The 20,104-nt window shown below is 35.9% G+C and overlaps 1 protein-coding gene across 1 annotated transcript in view; it reads right to left on the bottom strand.

Annotated features, from left to right (window-relative positions):
- CFAP47 (cilia and flagella associated protein 47) overlaps positions 1 to 20,104 on the bottom strand; it is a 546,469-nt gene that overhangs the window by 307,589 nt on the left and 218,776 nt on the right. The window contains exons 33-34 of the mRNA XM_053891727.1: positions 18,244 to 18,436; positions 6,868 to 6,870 (exon numbers count right to left, since the gene is read on the bottom strand). Coding sequence (XP_053747702.1) covers positions 6,868 to 6,870; positions 18,244 to 18,436 — 196 coding nt within the window. The remainder of the gene's footprint in view (positions 1 to 6,867; positions 6,871 to 18,243; positions 18,437 to 20,104) is intronic.

Below are 20,104 nucleotides of genomic sequence, written 5' to 3' on the forward strand. Positions count from 1 at the left end.
ATGCTCAACTGACTGTGCCACTCAGGCACCCCTGGTCCCTTTATTTCTAATTGAAGAACTCTGAAGAATATATTACCATGCAGCAATGGAAGAACATTCCAGTATTTCAACATTAGTCATTCTCTTGAGTACCCTAGCATTCAAATGTTTGATCAATGATCATCAACATGGGGAAGGCGACTCAGAAGGCATGAGGTTTCCTGTAACTCTAAAGTTTAGGTGCCAGTTTCCCTAACTGTTGAAGAAATTAATCCAGATTTGGTAGTATGTGGAAAGGGTTGGAGATTTATGGCTTAAAGAAACCAGAATTTATCTATAAAAGTTAATAGAAGATGGAGGGGTAATGAAAGGAATGGGTCAGTTACAGAGATGACTGCTACACTGAGACTAAAACCAAAGTGAAAATATCTAGATATGTGGTAAATATCTTAAAGATTGTCCTATATTAGGGAGGAAAAAACGGTGACATAAACATCAGAAAGTTTTGCTATGTTGAATGAGACATTGCCTTTTTTCTAAAAAGTTTCCAAAAGGTACTGGACAAACTAGACATTAAAACAAAGAATGTAACAAGAGACAAATAAGGATACTATATAAGAATAAGGGAAGCAATAAAAAAATAAAACAATTGTAAATATTTATGCACCCAACACAAAAGCACCCAAATACATAAAACAGTTTAATAATAAACATAAAGGAATGGATCAATAATACAATAATAGTAAGGGACTTTAGTACCCCACTTATATCAATGAACACATCATTGTGTTACATAGGTTACAAGAGTAGCTCAATATTTGCAAATCAATCAATATGATACATCACATCAATAAGATGAAGGATAAGAACCGTATGATCATTTCAATAAATGCAGAAAAAGCATTTGACAAAGAACAATATCCATTCATGATAAAACCCTTAACAAAACAGGTTTAGAGGAAACATACCTCAACATAATAGAGGCCATCTTTGAAAAACGCACTGCTAACATGATCCTTAAAAGGGAAACACTGAGAAGTTTTCCTCTATGGATGAGAACAAGACAGCTATATCCACTCTCACTACTTCTCTTTTTTAAAAAATGTTTATTTATTTATTTTTGAGGGGAGCACACATGTAGGGGAGGGGCAGAGAGAGAAGGAGAGAGAATCCCAAGCAGGCTCCACACTGTCAGCACAGGGCCTGACACAGGGCTAATTTCAAGAACCATGAGATCAGGACCTGAGATGAAATGAAGAGTTGGATGCTTAACCGAATGAGCCACCCAAGAGCCCCACTCTAACTACTTCTATCCCATAGTACTGTAAGTCCTAGCCACAGCAATCAGACAACAAAAACAAATAAAAAGCATCCACATCAGTAAGGAAGATGTTAAACTTTCACTATTTGCAGATGATATGATACTATATAGAGAAAACCCAAAAGACTCCATGAAAAAAAACAGCTAGAATTGATAAATGAATTCAGTTAAGTTGCAGGACATAAAATCAATCTACATAAATATGTTGCATTTCTATACACCAATAATGAAGCAGCAGAAAGAGATATTAAGGAATCAGCCTTATTTACAAGTACACAAAAACCAGTAAGATACCTATGAAGAAGTCTATCCAAAGAGGTGAAAGGCCTATACTATAAAATAGTGATGAAAGATATTGAAGATGACACTAGGAAATGGAAAGACATTCCATGCTCAAGGATTGGAAGTAAAAATATTATTAAGATGTCTATACTATCCAAAGTAATCTACACATTTAAATCAACCCTAATGAACATACCAACAGCATTGATCACAGCACTAGAAAAAAAATCCTAAAATTTGTATGGAACGACAAAAGACCCCAAACAGCCAAAGCAACCTTGTAAAAGAATAGCACATCTAGAGGCATCACAATTCCGGACTTCAAGTTATATTACAAAGCAGTAATGATCAAAACAGTATGGTACGAGCACACACACAAAAAAGATACATATATCAAAAGAACAAAATAGGAAATCCAGAAATAAACCTACAACTGTTTGGTCAAGTAATCTTTGACCAAGCAGCAAAGAACATCTAATGAGAAAAGGATAGTTTCTTCAACAAATGGTGCTGGGAAAACTGGACAGCAGCATGGAAAAGAAAGAAACTGGACTACTTTCTTATACCATACACAAAAATAAATTCAAAATGGATGAAAGACTTTAATGTGAGACCTGAAACCATAAAAACCCTAGAAGAGAACACAGGCAGTAACCTCTTTGACACTGGCCGTAGCAACTTTTTCCTAGATATGTCTCCTGAGGCAAGGGAAACAAAAGCAAAAACAAACTTGGGACTGCATCAAAATAAAAAACTTTCTGCACAGCAAAGGAAAGAATAAACAAAACTAAAAGGCAGCCTACAGAATGGGAGAAAATATGTGCAAATGATAATTGGAAAGGATTAGTATCTAAAATATATAAAGAACATATACAACTCAACACCCAAAAACTAATTCAATTAAAAATGGGCAGAAGAGGGGCGCCTGGGTGGCTCAGTCAGTTAAGCGTCTGACTTCGGCTCAGGTCATGATCTCACGGTCCGTGAGTTCGAGCCCCGCGTCGGGCTCTGTGCTGACAGCTCGGAGCCTAGAGCCTGCTTCGGATTCTGTGTCTCCCTCTCTCTCTGCCCCTCCCCTGCTCATACTCTGTCTCTCTCTGTCTCTCAATAAATAAATGTTTAAAGAAAAAAAAAAAATGGGCAGAAGACATAATAGATATTTCTCAAAAGAAGATATACAGATGGCCAAAAGACACATGAAAAGATGTTCATCATCACTTACCATGAGGGAAATACAATCAAAATTACAATGAGGTATCACCTTACACCTGTTAGAATGGCTAAAATCACACAACACAAGAAACAGTAGGTGTTGGCGATCGTGTGGAAAAAAAAGACCCCTCGTGCATTATTGGTGGGAACACAAACTGGGGCAGCCACTGTAGAAAACAACATGGAGTTCCCTCAAAAAGTTAAAAATCGGACTACCCTATCATCCAGTAATGGCACTACTGAGTATTTACCCAAAGAATACAAAAACAATAATTCAAAGTGATGCATGCACCCCTACATTTATAGCAGCTTTATTTGCAATAGCCAAGATATGGAAGCAGTCCAAGTGTCCACCAACTGATGAATGTATAAAGAAGATGTGATATATAGAATATTACTCAGCCTAAAAAAAAGAATGAAATCTTGCCATTTGCAACAATGTGGATGGAGTTAGTGAGTATTATGCTGAGCAAAATGGGTCAGAGAGGATTGGTTGCCATGTAATTTCATTCATGTGTAGAATGTGAAAAACAAAACAAATGAGCAAAGAGAAAAGAGAGAGAGAGAGAGAAACCAAGAGACAGACTCTTGATTACAGAGAACAAATTGGTGGTTGCTGGGGGAGTGAGGGTGGGGAGGTAGGTTGAGTAGTTGATGGGGATTAAGGAGTGCACTTGTCTTGATGAGCACCAGGTGATGTACTTAGTTGTTGAATCACTATGTTGTACATCTGAAGCTAGTATAGCACTGTATATTAACTAATTGGGATTAAAATTAAGAACTTGAAAAGAAAACAAAAGCAACAAACAAGTATTCCAAATGGCTTAATTCTTAAAGGTCTGAGATGATGTCTTATCTGAAATCAAGGGGAAACACTGGCAGTCTTCACAAATACCCTCAAATTCCTTGACTCTCACTTTCTGTGAAGAAGAAACTATGGTAAGATATGTTCATGATATGTATATTAACTTCACAAAACAAGATTGCTTTACATCTGGAACTGGAAGACAGATTTCCCGGGAGCAACAGATGTCCTAGATACTTCACAAAAACAGTGCCTGGTATGTTTTCATCTGAGATGCTACAACATTAAACAGTTGATCAATTGGAGTTCTATAGCATATTATTGCAAAATCAGTCTATCAAACAAAGATCACTAGAAATTTTCAACTAGTACATAGCAAACAACATTTTCTGTTATATATTTCAAAGTATTTTTTCCTGATAAAAACCTATAAATAACTGTGTATCTGATATAAGATGTGAGGCAAGGTAATGAGTTTAAAATGCTCATTTCTGGTTGACTGAATATTTATAACCTAAATGTGCTTCTCTTAAATGTATATGGACCACCTATGGCTTTTAATAAAAGCAAAGGGTCTCATTTTTTAAAAATTGGAAGCAATTCTAACTTTAATCTGAAAAAGACAATTTACTAGGCTTTCAAGTTGATAGTGAATCAGTCATGAAGTATTTGATATGGACCATGTCCTCTATATATCCCAATGTCATCTTGTATCAATATTAGAGAAGAGACAGAAATTCCTCTAAAGGGATTTAACATCTTGTTAAGGATAGATCACACCCATAACAGGAAAACAACTCATGAAAAATCTCCTAACTAGAAGCCAATAAATAGATTACAATATAGCAAAAACTGTTACACTGTTACTTCCAACTCCACCAACTGCAATCAGCACCAAAGGACTCATTATGACCTTCCTCTTTTCCTTATTTCTTTTTTTTTTTAATTTTTAAAGTTAATTTATTTATTTCCAGAGAGACAGAGACAGCACGAGTGGGGGAGGCACAGAGAGAGAGGGAGAGAGAGAATCCTAAGCAGGCTCCATGCTGCCAGCACAGAGCCCAACACAGGGCTCGAACCCATGAAGCAGCAAGATCATGACCTGAGCCAAAACCAGGAGTTGGACGCTTAACCCAATGAGCCACCCAGGCGGCCCCCCTTCCTTATTCCTAACTTCACTCTTCAAGAGTGAAAAACCTGGCTTTTGTTACCGACAACATATTTACTTATTTGTTCAACTCTAGTATAAATATAATTTTGGAATTGCAAACCCGTACTCCTGCAAGAAAGCAGAGTATCATGTGCATGTACAGATCTTTTTGTCTTTAGTTCTAGAGTATGCAGTTGTGATATTGCTTTCAAAAGACAATTTAGTCAGCACCTTTCTTCTCCATTATATTCAACGAGGTTGTCAAACATTTGTAATGCAGCTAGATTCATTTGACACAGTCTGCATTCAATCCTGGATTACTTCTATGTCATGGCTGATTAAAAAAACAAAAAAAAAACTACATGCACTAACATTCATTCTTAGTAGTGTACACTTCTAGGATTTTGAGGGATGTGTTGTCACGTATTTACCACATTTCCATACAGAAAAGTTTCATCCCCAAAATTCTCAAGTACATTTTAGGGTCAACTTATTGATACCTACTAAAAAAAGTGAGGTAGGATTTTCACTAGGGTTACATTGAATCTATAGATCAATTTGGCAAAGCCAACAAAAATTATCTTAATATTGTGTCTTCCAGTTCTATGTGCATGGTATATTTCTCTATTTATTTAGTCCTTTTACTTTCCTCACTATTTTTTAACGTTCAGTATATATATTCTGCATATATTTCACTGAATTCATACTTAAGTGTTTTATTACACAGAGAGAGAGAGAGAGAGAGAGATACAGTTTTTATTTAAATTCTAGCTAGTTAACATATAATGTAATACTGTTTTCAGGAGTTGAATTTAGCGATTCATCATTTACATATAACACCCAGTGCTTATATTTTTTTATTGCAAATTTCAACTGTTTGCTGCCACTATATAGAAACAATTTATTTTTATATACTGATTATATATCCATCCTACAACCATGGCAAACTGTACTGATTCTAGGAGATTTCTTATAGATTCTTTGGGATTTTCTACTTGACTGTCATATTGAATTTCAGCCCCTTTCCCAGGGGTAGAGGTGGTTTGCTGTTGGTAGTGTTGTTATTATTATTTTTCATTTCTTTTTTCAGCTCCAGTGAGATTTCACCATGGGTGCATGTGTGGTCCTTCTGCCCATAGATTACTGTTTTTGTTCTATAGGGAACAGAGGCATTGGGTGAATTGCATGCCCTTCCCCCAGGTCTATGCCAAGAGGGATACATTCTCCAGACTCACTCCATAGTCAATTCCCTGAGCAACCAGTGAGGTTTGTGGAGTAAAACCCTGCAAGAAGATGCAGACTCTCCCTAATGCTGGGGCCCCTAGGGACTTCATGCTCTCTCAGGATTGTACTCTTGGTATCTACCAATTCACCAACCATCCTACCTCATCTCTTATCAGTGCCTAGCTGTCTCTACTACAAGTAGACAATTGCTATCATGCCATTTCTTCCTGTAAACACCTCCTCCTTGAACTTCAGGCTACTTTGTTGCCCTACAACCTTAGCTTCCTAAGGGAGCTTAAAACATTTGGGAATTTGGTATTTGTATGTTTTTGGCTGATGTTATGTATATGTTTTTGCTGTTATTTTAAGGATGGAACGAAAGTCTTCCCAGTCTTCTACCTCCCTGAGTAGAAAAACAGTGGCACCTATTTTTCTTCAACCCATTACAACTTCGGAACTGCTTTGTTATTACTTCTTAAGCAGCACTTGGCATGCATTTTTGCTGTTCAAACATGGCTGTCTGTGTGAACAGGATGGCAATAATCCTCCGGAACAGTGTTGAAAAGAAGTAAGAACCACACTTTCTTAATCTGATCCCACACCTGTAGCCTGTCATTCATACACAAGGCTGCTACCACGCCCGTACCACAGCTTACCACAGGTTGAGGTATATCAAGGATTTCTCGGCTTTTTTAGTTTGCTGTTAATTCTGTTGATCTAGGCTATTCTCTCTACTATAATCCAAGATTTTGCTACTCAAAGTGTGCTATGTGAATCAGCAGCAACTTCATGAAATGGAACCTTGTCACAAACGCAGAATTTCAGGCCCCACACAAAAACTCCTAAAACATAAAAAGTTTAGCAAAAACTCCAAGTGAGTTATATTCATATTACCACCTGAGAAGTGTTGGTCTAGGGTTGTTTTTTAGAGAGAGAAGGAGCAAGCTCATCTAGTCCTCCTTTATCAGGAAAGAGAAAATTCAGAAATTTTCTTTTTTAACAGGCAAAGTCGTTATTTAAGACTACTGTAAAGGGGGAGAGATATGGAACTCCAAAAAGGACTGGAGGGTTTTTTTTAATGTTTATTTTATTTTTGAGAGAGAGACCAAAAGCAGGGGAGGGGCAGACAGTGAGGGAGACACAGGATCTGAAGCAGGCTCCACACTGAGCTGCAAGCCCGACGTGGGACTCAAACTCACAAACCATGAGATCATGACTTGAGCCAAAGTCGGACATCACAACCGACTGAGCCACCCAGGCATCCTCGGAAATTTTTTTAAATTGTAACTCGGAAGTTATATCTCTCCCTGTTTTTATATCATATTACTTCAGATATTCAGAAATACTAAAATAGTTCTAAATAGTGTTATGAATTAGAGATATGACTGTTAAAAATAAAACTGAATCATTTCATGCATTAAAGGTATAAATACACATACTATTTTTATAAACATGATTATTTAAATTATATTTTAGATGATTAAAATAATACAGTTTTATAACAGCTTTATTGATATGTAACTCATATAACATAAATTTCACCCAATTCAAATGTCCTATTCATTAATGTTTAATATATTTACAGAGCTGTATGATCACCACCACTATTTAATTTTAGAACATTTTTATCAATACATAAGGAAATCCCATACCTATTAGCTGTCATTCCCCCTTTCCCTCTTCTCTCTTCCACTGGAAAAACAAAAAACAAAAAACAAAAAACTGACCTATTTTCAGTCACCATGGATTTGCCTGTTCTAAACATATAGATATGGAATCAAAATATGTGCCCTTTTGTGCTATGGCTTCTTTAACTTACCATAATGCTTTTGAGGTTCATCCATGCTATAGCATGTATCAATGTTTCATTTCTGTTTTCTAATATTTTTTAACATTTATTTATTTTTGAGACAGAGAGAGTGCCAGCGAGGGAGAGGCAGAGAGGAGGGAGACACAGGCTCCAGACTCTGAGCTATTAGCACAGAGCCTGACACGGGGCTCAAACCCATGAACCATGAGATCATGACCTGAGCCGAAGTTGGATGCTCAACCGACTGAGCCACCCAGGTGCCCCTGTTTGATTTCTTTTTATAGCTGAGTAACATTCCATTATATATATACCACATTTTGTTTATCTATTCATCAGTTTATGGGCATTTGCTTTGCTTCCACTTTTTGGATATCATGAATAATGCTGCTATTAATATTTATATAGGAATTTTTGTGTGAATATATATTTTTTCAATAATTTTGAGTATAAACCAATGAGTGGAAATGCTGAATCAATCTATTTTTTAACACTTTAAGAAATGTTAAACTGTTGAACATTAAACTGTTTTCCATAGCAGTTTGTACCATTTATAATCTTTATAGCAGCATATAAGGTTCCAATTTCTATAAATCTTTCCCAATACTTGTTATAGTGTTTCTTTCCTTTAAAAAAAAAAATTAGTCATCTAAGTTGGTGTCAAGTGCTATTTCATTGGGGTTTTGTTTTGCATTTCCCTAATGACTAATGCTATTGAGTGTCTTTTCATGTGCTCGTTGGCCATCTGAGTATCTCCTTTTTTTTTTTCTTTTTAATTGGGTTATTCTTTTATTGTTCAGTTGTATTTTTATATATTCTTGGTATAAGTCTCCTGCTGGATATATGATTCCATTGTTGCTGTATCCTTTGAAATGGTCTCTTTTATTTTTCTTTATATTCTATTAATGTGGAGTATCACATTGATTGGAATGTATATATTAAACCGATCTTGCACCTGGGATGAATCTCACCTAGTAATTTTGTTTAATCCTTTTAAAATGCTGTTGGATTCTATTTGCTAGTATTTTTGAGGAGTTTTGTGCTTACGTTTATAACAGATAACAGTGCATTTTTAATTACTTTAAAACACTTTAGAAATACAATATAATATGTACTTTAATGCAAAAATTATTTTGCTTCTGAATCATGAAGATATGTGAATGCTCAATAATTATAAGATTAACCACATGAGATTAAGGTAATGTATATAATATTTGGTAGAACTTCCATATTAAGTGCATCATTAAACTAGAAAGAAAATAAAGAATCTCATGTAATAAGCTGATAATTACCATGGACAAAGACTGATTTAAAAAAACAAGAAGTATACTGGGGCATCTAGATGGCTCAGTCAAACTCCTGACTTCCGCTCAAGTCATGATCTCATGGTTAATGAGTTCAAGCCCCGCATGAGGCTCTCTGCTGTCAGCACAGATCCCTCTTCAGACCCTCTGTGTCTGTCTCTGTCCCTCCCCTGCACTGTCTCTCTTTCTCTCTCAAAAACAAACTTAAAAAAAATAGAAGTATAATAAATCAATATTGAAAATAAAAAAGAATCACAGCAGTTCCATATGAGAGAACAAATACAATAAACTATGAATAATATTATGCTAATATTCTTGCAATTTAGATGAAATTCATTAATTTCATGTGTTACATAATCTTAATGGAGAGTAGAAAATAAAAATTATCCTATAACAATTAAGGAATTGGTTTAATCATTTAAAATCATCTCACAAAAGAAATAACAGGTCCAGATAGTTTTACCAGTAAATTCTATAAAATTTAAGAAACAAGCAATTCCAATTTTCTAGAAACTCTTTTGAAGTCTACAAGGAGGGAATAGGTTACAATTGTTGATATTTGCATAAAATTAAAACAAAAAACTAAAAAGTACTATAAAATAATTACAAATCTTCACTCATGTAAACTAAAGCAAAAATTTTAAACACAATAAAACCTTGGTTTGCAAGCATAATTCATTTGAGAAACTTGCTTGTAATCTAAAGCACTTGTATATCAAAGTGAATTTCCAGAACCATTGGCTCACTTGTTACTGTGTGACGTTCAGCCTCACATACTACTTGTATTGCAAGACACTGCTCATTTATCAAGTTAAAATTTATGAGAAATGTTTGCTCATCTTGCAAAACACTCGCAGAACAAGTTACACAATCCGAGGTTTTACTGTATTAGTGAACTAATCTAGCAAGGTATTAAAAACAGATTAGCTACTGTAACAAAATTGAATTTGTGCCAGCAATGCAGGTTAATTTGCATTTAAAAATCAATTTAACATACTATTGTAAGATAGATAGATAGATAGATAGATATACAGTTGACCAATGAACAATATGGGGTTTGGGGCACTAAACCCTGTGCATTGAAAATCTGTATATAACTTTTGACTCCTTCAAAACATAACTACCAATAGCCTAGTATTGACCAGAAGCTTTACTGAAAAAATAAACAGTCGATTCACCCATATTTTGTATATGTATTATATATTGTATTCTTACGATAAAGTAAGCTAGTAAAAAGAAAATGTGATTAAGAAAATCATAAGGAAGAGAAAATACACTTACAGTACTGCATTTATCAAAAAAAGAATCCACATAGAAGTGGACTTGCACAGTTCAAAACCATTTGTTCAAGGGTCAACTGTATATAATATATACAATTAAATAGAATACAATTAAATAGTATTCTTTATAAAAATTCCCAGAAAACTGAAAGGATATAAATTCCAGAACATAATCTACAGAGTAATTGTAGAGTGAATACCATAATTAATGATGAAATGTTGAATGTATTCTGCCTAAGTATGAAAAAGATCAGGTACAATACAAAATCATCCAAGTTAATGAAAGGTTAGAAAAAGTCTCTTCATTCTACACTTTTCTTTAAAAACAAAACAAAACAACTCATATCTCGCAGTATCTTGTAAATAAAGATTAATTTCTACGATTTTCTTTAAAAAAAAAAAAGAAAAAAGCCTCTTCATGACTCAGTTTCAACCAATAACTTTAACTTCAAAAAGAATACAAGAAATACCTCACATGCCAAATTTACAAAAGAAATATTTTTGAGCAGGTTTCATCCTCTTGTACACGCCACCCATTTTGTGAATATAAAAAAGCTTAGAGCCAAACAAAGCAAGTCACTTATAGGGTAGGAGTTATCAGCCTGATCTCCAATTTTCCAAGCTATTTTCTAGACATAACACAATGGAATACTGTCCCTACAGCACAGAGAAAAATAAAGAATAACACTCAAATTTTATTCCCAGTCAAGATGTCAGTCACGTATTTAAAAAAAGAAGATATTTACCCTTAAAAAGAGTTTTTTTAGAAAAACAAAATAATTAAGAAATCCAGCCATCCAATATTTCAATTGAAAAATAAATAAAATTGGAGAATTCAGGTAAAATGACACATAACAGAACACTGACAGAATCGAATATAAGTGTTATAAATAGTGACAATATAGGCATAATGAACATAACAAAATGATGACACTCAGGCAGAAAGGCGAGAGGAAATGAGAGTAAGAATGATCCTACCTGTAATAGCAATGATTTTCGATGCTATGTAAAATCACAATGCATAACAACAAAACCAAAAAATCCTCAGAATTCAGAATGTTATTCATATGTTTCATCTTTTAAATTTGAGACATACTTTAGGAAATAGTATTTCTCTTGGTCAATGAATATTTATGTTACAGGGTACCTCTGCACTATTTCATCTTATTTCCTATTTCTAGATTTGCACACAGTGGACTTTTTAACCTTCACTGTGCATCAGAACCCCTAAAAAGCTTTTAAAAGCTGCACATGTACAGACAATACCCCAAAGATTCAGTTTCAGTTGTCCTGGCGTGGGGCACCCATTTATTTGTTTGTTTGTTTGTTTGTTTGCCCAGGTGATTACAAAATGGCATCCAGATTTGAAAAACCACTGTTGTGAATGAAAAAGGAAATGAGACATCTCTCTGGACATCAGGAAAGAATCTGCAAGCATTGCACAGATCTCAGCTAAAGAAGAGTTAACATTTTGAACCAGCGGCATCACACAGTGGTACTTAGCATGAGCCTTGGAGGTCAAACTGCTTGGATTCAAATCCCACATTTTCCTAGGGAAATAAATTAACCTCTCTGCTTCAGTTTTCCTGTTAATAGTAATAACAGCTATCTGATCATGTGGCTTGTTTTGACGATTAAATAAACCATTATATGTAAAAATTTTAGTCCTTTAATTGTCATACTACCAAATACTGTGAAAACGAGGAAAGGGAACTTCATTTAATATTGAGTTGGGGAAGCTTTGAAGAGGGAATCAATATATGTACCACACCACTTGCTGCAGCCTGCATAACCAGCAGAAAAAGGAAGCATTTTATCTCCTGCTTTTAAGAAAAAGAAGGAAGGTGCCTCTCTGCCCCAGCAATAATGCGCTTTCGCCTGTAACCAAGGGAAACTTCCACAACCTCAAACTCTTTTTCTTCTCCAATGAATTTCTGTTCAAAACAACCCTCCCCAATTTCCTCCTCAACCTAGTAAAAGTTGACCTTCCCTTTGTCTCTTCATATTTGCCTACAGTTTGCCACAGTTGGCTTGTCCAGAATTGTCATTCCTCTCCTATTCTCAAACAAACTCATCTGATCCATAACATGATCGGCTATTTTGTTTTTAAGATTGACAATACCAAACATCCCCCTCTCCTGGCTAATATGAGTGGTCAGTGCTTCTCTACCAATTACAAGAATTAGCCTCACTATAGTCTTATTCCCTCTAGATAAAATTTATTAAGTTACTCATAGAATTACCACTGCCCCTTATAGCATACAGTCAAGGTGAATCCCTGTTTCCTTGAACCTGTCCCCAATTTACCTAGCCAGTGCACAAATCCCATAATGTCTTCCACTGTATCCTTTATTATGAGATTCCCCATGACTTTCCATAATGTGTGGTCTCTCTCATTGCAATGAGCATTGAAAGGAATTTGTTCAGTTGTGGATGACTTCCTAGTGGTGTCTGGCTAGAGAGCATTGACTGACTAGGTATGAAAATGAAAGACAGAGATAGAATGTTGTCTGGTTGTTGGTGAATTTTTACATCCTCCATTTTCCAGGACACGTGGCTATTGCCTGGGTTTGCCCTGATTTATTGAACCACACTGATAATCCATTGGAAATGGTTTAACTTTCTATTGTCACATTTGTTTGACTGGTTGGCATTTCTCTGAATTTATTGTTGAGCTTCACACTAATCATGACTTCTACACACCGACTGATAGTCACATTCCCAAATAAAACATTCTAGATGTAGCATTAAAATACCAGATTATACCATTTCTATTATCTATGTGCATTTCAAGCTTGCAACATTGATGATAAATATTTATTGCTAAACATTAAAGGCCTAATTTGGAACTTGTTAAAAAATATAAAGTTCTTTGTAAATAAAAACTATTTTCTGGTTTAATGAAGTTGAACATTAGACACATTTGAAACAACCAATGCATAAAGATTTAAGACCTCAACACTACATTAGGTGTAAGAATAGATAGCATTAAAAGGCCAGTATAATTTGCCAAATGTGTATTGAATATTGTTTACTTTAACAAACTATTCCATGATAAATGAAATCAGGGGCACCTTTAGACTACATAAAATAAAAGATAAATGTTGCCAGCATATTTATAACTCTTTTCTACTAAAAATAATAATAAAAAGAAAACAGTATTTTCCATTCATAAGAACTACAATTGTTACTTCACGAAAAAAATGTTGAGATAAGCATCAGTTAAATAATAGATACTATTTTGTAGAACAAAGCTCCTTTGAACAGACAGTTCAAAATGTTCCAGTCTCAGGATTTGGTTAAAAGTACGGTCAAATGAAAGTACTTAGTCCTCTCAGAAATTAAACTTTATGTTACAAAACTGGTCTGTTGCTGTTCTCAAAATCACCAGGTGATTACAGGATGATAAAATTTCCATTAGCAATCAAATGTAGCAATTGAAGAAAAGGGTCCAAAAGAGTAACAAAGAGGATACTTTATCACAGGCATGATCTACTGAAGAAGAAGCTGTCACTAAGGTGTGAACAAAGGGTTCATCACTGAAAAACATTAACTATTGTGTTAAAGATAAAAGGCTTAAGCACATACAATACAAACAGCTAGCAGGAACAGGAGGATAAGTCTATAAGGGCAAATGTAACATCTGGCAAGCCCTAAAAAGGTCCCCTATTGACATGAGACAGGTGTTCACTTATTACACAGAAAATGCTTTTTGACGTTCACAACTCTTAGAACAAATTACACATATTAAGAATTTTCAAACAGAGGTGCCTGGGTGGCTCAGTTGGTTAAGCTTTCAACTTCGGATCAGGCCATGATCTCATAGTTAGTGGGTTCGAGCCCCATGTCAGGCTCTGTACTGACAGCTCAGAGCCTGGAGCCTGCTTCGGATTCTGTGTCTCCCCCTCTCTCTGCCCCTCCCCTACTCATGCTCTCTCTCTCTCTCTCTTTCTCTCTCTCCTCTCTCAAAAATAAATAAACATTTTTTCAAAAAAGAATTTTCAAACATAAGATGGGTAACTTTATTCTTATTTTTGTTTTTGTTCACTTTTTAACAATGTCTCCCAGCAACTATACATCGTTAGGAAAGGAGACTCCCAAACTTTGGCTGCCTGGCACCATGTACTCTTAAATAAATTCATAGAAAGTGCAGGGTTAAGAAATCTCAGTCTCCCCTCAGTGCTAAATTTGGGTGTGCTGATCAAAAGCATATGACTTCAGCACACTTCACTCCATAGACTTGCTGTGGCCACCAGATCAAACACCCATTTTATCATAGCAGTCATCACCTTGGCCAACTCCCATGACTCTCCAAGGCCAACAGAATGAAGTCCTAATACATTGCACTGATACTCAAAGCCCTGGTTGGCCAGGCCTTTGAACAAACTGACTGCACCTTTACTACTCCATACTCTGCTTGACAGAGGAAGACTCCCTCACTTGTCACACCCTTCCTAGTTCCTACATCATTACAAAGAAATTCTCATGAGAAATGTATGTCAGACCTGACCTGACTGAGGTGGAGGTGTTGATAAAGACCTCAGCAGATATGTAATAAGGAAGCCACCTGTCATGTTGACAACACTGTTAAACTCTCAAGAGTTTCTGGGAAAGCCACAAACAACTAGAAAATTCATGTGCTCCCCCATCAGGCTGATCAAGGGCACAATGCCCATAAGGATGACTCTGCAGGCTGCCAACTAATCAGTTTACCCAAAAAATTTATAGGCAAGGTCCACTGTCTATTCTCTGCAATGTTTTCTCCCTCACTATTGAAAGATAATTTCACAGGGTACAGAATTTTTGGTTAGTATCTTTTATTCCATTTCAACACTTTAAATACTCTACTCTCTCCCAGAGTGCATGATTTCTGAGAAGTTGGATGTAATTCTTATCTTAGCTCCTCTATAGGTAAGATGTTTTCTTATTTTCCTCTGGATTCTTTCAAGATTCTTTATGTTTTATTTTCTGCAATTGGAATATAATACTCCTAGGTATTAAGTTCTTTTGTTTGTTTTTGTTTTTTGATATTTATCCTGCTTGGTATTCCCCAAACTTCCTGGATCTGTAGTTTGAGGTCTGACATTAATTTGGAGGAAATTTTCAGCCATTACTTCTTCAGAGGAATTGTTGTTTAAAGGAGGGGTACTTCAGAAATATAACTGGTGAGGGTCACCTGGGTGGCTCAGTCGGTTGAGCGACCAACTTCAGCTCAGGTCATGATCTCACGGTTTGTGAGTTTGAGCCTCGAGTCAGGCTCCTTGCTGACAGCTCAGAGCCTGCAGCCTGCTTCTGATTCTGTGTCTCCCTCTCTCTCTGCCCGCCCCCCCCCCAACTCATGCTCTGTCTCTCTCTGTCTCAGAAACAAACATTAAAAAGATTTTTTTAAAGAAATATAACTGGTGAAAAAAATACCATTCTGCGAACAATTTAAAAGCACTAATGAAACCGCTTTTTGTGATACTATAGCCTAATTGCTTCATAGGTAAGTATGCATCAGAATCACATGGAGATGGGGCACAAGGGTGGCTCAGTCAATTAAACATCCAACTATTGATTTGGGCTCAGGTCAGGATCTCACAGTTGGTAAGTTTGACCCCCGTATCCGGCTCTCTGCTGTCAGCACACAGTCCACTTTGGATTCTCTGCCCCCCTTCTCTCTATGTCCCTCCCCTGCTTGCTGTCTCTCTCTCTCTCTCTCTCTCTCTCTCTCTCTCTCTCTCTCTCTCTCTCTCTCTCTCTCTCCCCAAAAGAAATAAACATTAAAAAAAAGAAGAATCACATGGAGGGCTTAATAAAACAAAGATTGCAGGGCCTCACCCTCAAGAGTTTCTCAATCAAAAGGTATGGGGTGCAGCCCTATCCTTTTACCCTCCACAACACCACCGCACCAAGTTGTGAGCATGGTCAGATTTTACCAGCAGAGCGATGATCTGTAGAATAAGTATCAATGTTAACGGATATAATTCTGGGGAATGGAGTAGGACTTTTTCTCAGTCTGAGTTAACCAAAGTGAAATCTTTCACAGAGCTTCTCCTCGTGCACTTCCACAGTTACTAAGCACACGGACCTGTAGTGAGGTACATATTAACATGGAAAGTGCCTCCTCCTACCCCAACCATTCAACCTGACTCCTGCAATATGTACCAGAAGGTACAAACTGGTAAGCTAATATATACTCAATTATCTGGAATAGAGTAGAAAAATGTATGAAACCTGAATGTGTCTCTTTATTCATGCATTTCTGCATTCATTTATTTCCTCAAACAGTGTTTGGTATCTGTTATCTTCCAGGCACTGTTCTAAGCTCTGAGACACCAGTGAACAACAAAACAGAGAAAAGTGTTTCTGTTAAGAAGCTTACATTCTACTAGAGGAAACAGACTCTCGATTTTATATATATAGTTTGGAAAAAAAGCTATTGAGAAAAACAGAGGAAGAAAGAGAAGGATGGAAGGACATGCTATTTTAGGGAGGGTATTGCGATATCTTACAGATAAAGTGATATGTGAGCAGGGACTTGAATGAAGTGAGAAACAGAATCATGAAGATATCTAGAAAAATAATGCTCCAAGCAGAAGGAAGTAGAAGGGAACACACAAAAAAGGCTTTGTAAAGCCATAAAACTCAGAGTTTAAAAAACAAAACAAAAAAACAAGAAAGAGGCCAGTGCCTGTAATGTATTATTCTAAAAAAATGCAGCAAACTCTTTGCAATTAACTTGCATAGACAGTTTTGTTGGTAAAAACAGAATCATAAAAAATTTCCAACAAATGAATATACTAATTTCTAACATACGTACATATTTTATACTACTCTGGTTAAAGTGTTACTCCTTAGTAACCTAATTATTTGTACTTTGTTTTTTGAACAAAGGCCAGATACAGTTTTATAAGATATGAATCTTATTCAATTGTTTTGATATTATCAGCATGTCAATTAGAAGTTACTAAAATATTCTATGTTTACTGTTGCCTAATACCAATGTATCACTATATCTATTTTAATCTTGATGTCACTATGTTTGCTAAAGTAATGCCTTCAAGTTAAGAGCAACTGTAATGCAAAGCCTCATTTTAAATCACACTCTTAAATCTTCTTGCTTCTAAAGCTTAAACTCTGAGAGTTCAGCATAAAAAATAAATGATTAAAACACAACCCATCCTGAACTCAATAGGTTTGTTTGTACTTGGAAGGGGGGAGCTGAATTTTAGCCATAGAAACAACCAACATGCACTCTGTCTTCCATGTCACTACAATCGATGCTTATGATAAAGGAAAAAAATACACTATACTAGCAAATTGGAACTTTGAAAGGAAAAAAAAAAAAACCTGAAGTCTCTTATGATGCAAGTTTATAGAGCCTCACTCCATAAGGACAGAACCAGGGAGTGGCCACCCAAACAGTGGAGCAGGTCTCTGTATGAACACCCATTAACTAGTCTTAGTACTTGGACCTAATATGACCAACCTCCCCCTAGATTCATGAAGCATTATTGCACTTAGTGATTTCCAACATGACTGTCGCAGTGACATGGAAGACATTTTCTAATCAAATTCCACTTGATATTAACTAAGTACATAAAAGATTTGATCAGTGTCACCTAAATTTATAGAGCTGAAAATGCCAGCAATGATGTTAAGGCTATCTTTCAGTTGTAGAACATCTCTATGAAAGTTTTATCATTTCTTCTTCAAAATAAATTAAAGAAGCATCTTTTATTATTTCCATTTCACATGTAAGGAAACTGAACTTGAAGGTATGAAGAAATCCTTTTTGCAGAAAAGAGTCAGGTCTCGAATCCATGGATTCTGAGTCCAGTTCTATGTTGGTATACTACAATTAGTAATAATTTATTTAAAGAAAAAAATTGCTCACCATTGGGACAGTTCTTCCATATAATATGTCGGGCATTCTCATAATTTGTGTTCATCCAATTAAGCAGAATCCTTTCAGAACTCGAATATATGTTGCTGGATACAAAACAAGGATTGACCTTTGGTGAATTTTGCACATGAATGGGGGGCAGATTACTGCTGCAGTGTGGTACAACCCGGGATAGTACCAGAACCTGAAATTGGGAAAAAGACAGAACTTTTTCTAGACCTGAATGGCAAAATTAAAAATTAATATTTGAAGAGTAAATAAAGGAAGGCATCAGTATTTTCTGGTTGATTACATCCATTCAAGAGTAAAAGAAGGCATCGGAAAAGCCCTACAATAAAGATGCAAGTCACAGCAATGCGATAACAACTCACAACTCGCCTGTCCAAATTTCACCTTTGTTTGAAATCCTCAAGGAGGCGGGCCAGCAAGCACAATGCGTATGTAAATATCCTGAGCTACAATCTGTGAAGTCTCAAAGTCTGCAAGGTAACTGTCTCTCCCTTAATTTATAAAAACCTATTTGTGCATTTTAAGTCCAAGCCTATTATTTTATAGAAAAATGTTGTAAGTGGGATATCTAATTTCCCAGGCCACAAGAAATAACAATAGGAAAAGAACTACTGTAAGCAGGCACATTGATAACAGTGATGAAAAGCAAGAGAGAATAGTCAGATGACAAGAGATTAAAGACAAACTATTAAAAGGCAAAAAATAATCTAAGTGTCTGAGCACCAGGTAGAGGAGAAATTGCCCGTATAGAATCCTGTGGTAACCTCTGTACTAGATACTGAGGCAATACAAATGTTTCAAACACAAACTGCATTCTAGTTTAAAGGTAAGAAGGTGTATATCCATTCCTTCATTCAATTCTTATGTACTGAGTGCATGACACAAAGCCACTTACTGTGCTTGGATATAGGGACATGACAATGAAGCAATGCAATCTCTAGTTAAAGTGCATTTAGAAAGATATTTAATCCAAAATGACTGAATTTCAAAATATTTAAGAAGGTAAAGTGTAAAAGGTAGAAAAACAATTTAAAACATGCTACATGAGGCATCTGGGTGGATCAGTCCGTTAGGTGTCCAACTCTAGATTTCAGATCAGTTCATGATCTCATGGTTTGTGAGTTTGAGCCCTGCATCAGGCTCTGCACTAATAGCATGGAACCTGCATGGGACTCTCTCTTTCTCTCTCTCTGCCCCCGACCTGCTCAAGCTCTCTTCTTCTCTCTCAAAATAAATAAATAAACTTAAAAAAAATGTTACCAAAGTTAATTCCTTTTCCAAAGTTTCCAAGAACAAGGTAATATTACACCTGCATTTGTCAGTGTTTCTGTGTGGCCTAAAATTCAAGCTGTTATTCCACCAGGAAATGCCCTTATATTATTCAACCATGTTTAAAGACAATAATATTTTAAAAGTAATGATTAAGGGCACCTGGGTGGCTCAGTTGGTTAAGTGACTGGCTCTTGGTTTCTGCTCAGGTCATGATCTCACGACTCGTGAGATCGAGCCCTGTGTTGGGCTCTGCACTGACAGCACAGAGCCTGCTCTGGATTCTCTCTCTCCCTCTTTCTCTGCCCCTCTCCAATTCACTCTCCATCTCCAAACAATTAAATAAAATAAATAAACATTTTTTTAAAGTAATGATTGGTTTCATAATGAATAAATGGAATAGCAATGAAAAAATGTGATGTACTTCCCCATGAAAAAATTGAACAGCATGTAGATGACATGAGGTGAAATTTTAATTTCATTAGTCTGCTACAATTTCACAGAATGTTCTCAACTGTGTATAAATTATTCTAGTAAACCTTAACTAAAAATGTATCCCAAAAAGGCACAATTA

Source organism: Panthera pardus, unplaced genomic scaffold (genome assembly GCF_024362965.1).
Source record: "Panthera pardus isolate Hobbes unplaced genomic scaffold, ASM2436296v1 HiC_scaffold_27, whole genome shotgun sequence".
NCBI lineage: Eukaryota > Metazoa > Chordata > Mammalia > Carnivora > Felidae > Panthera > Panthera pardus.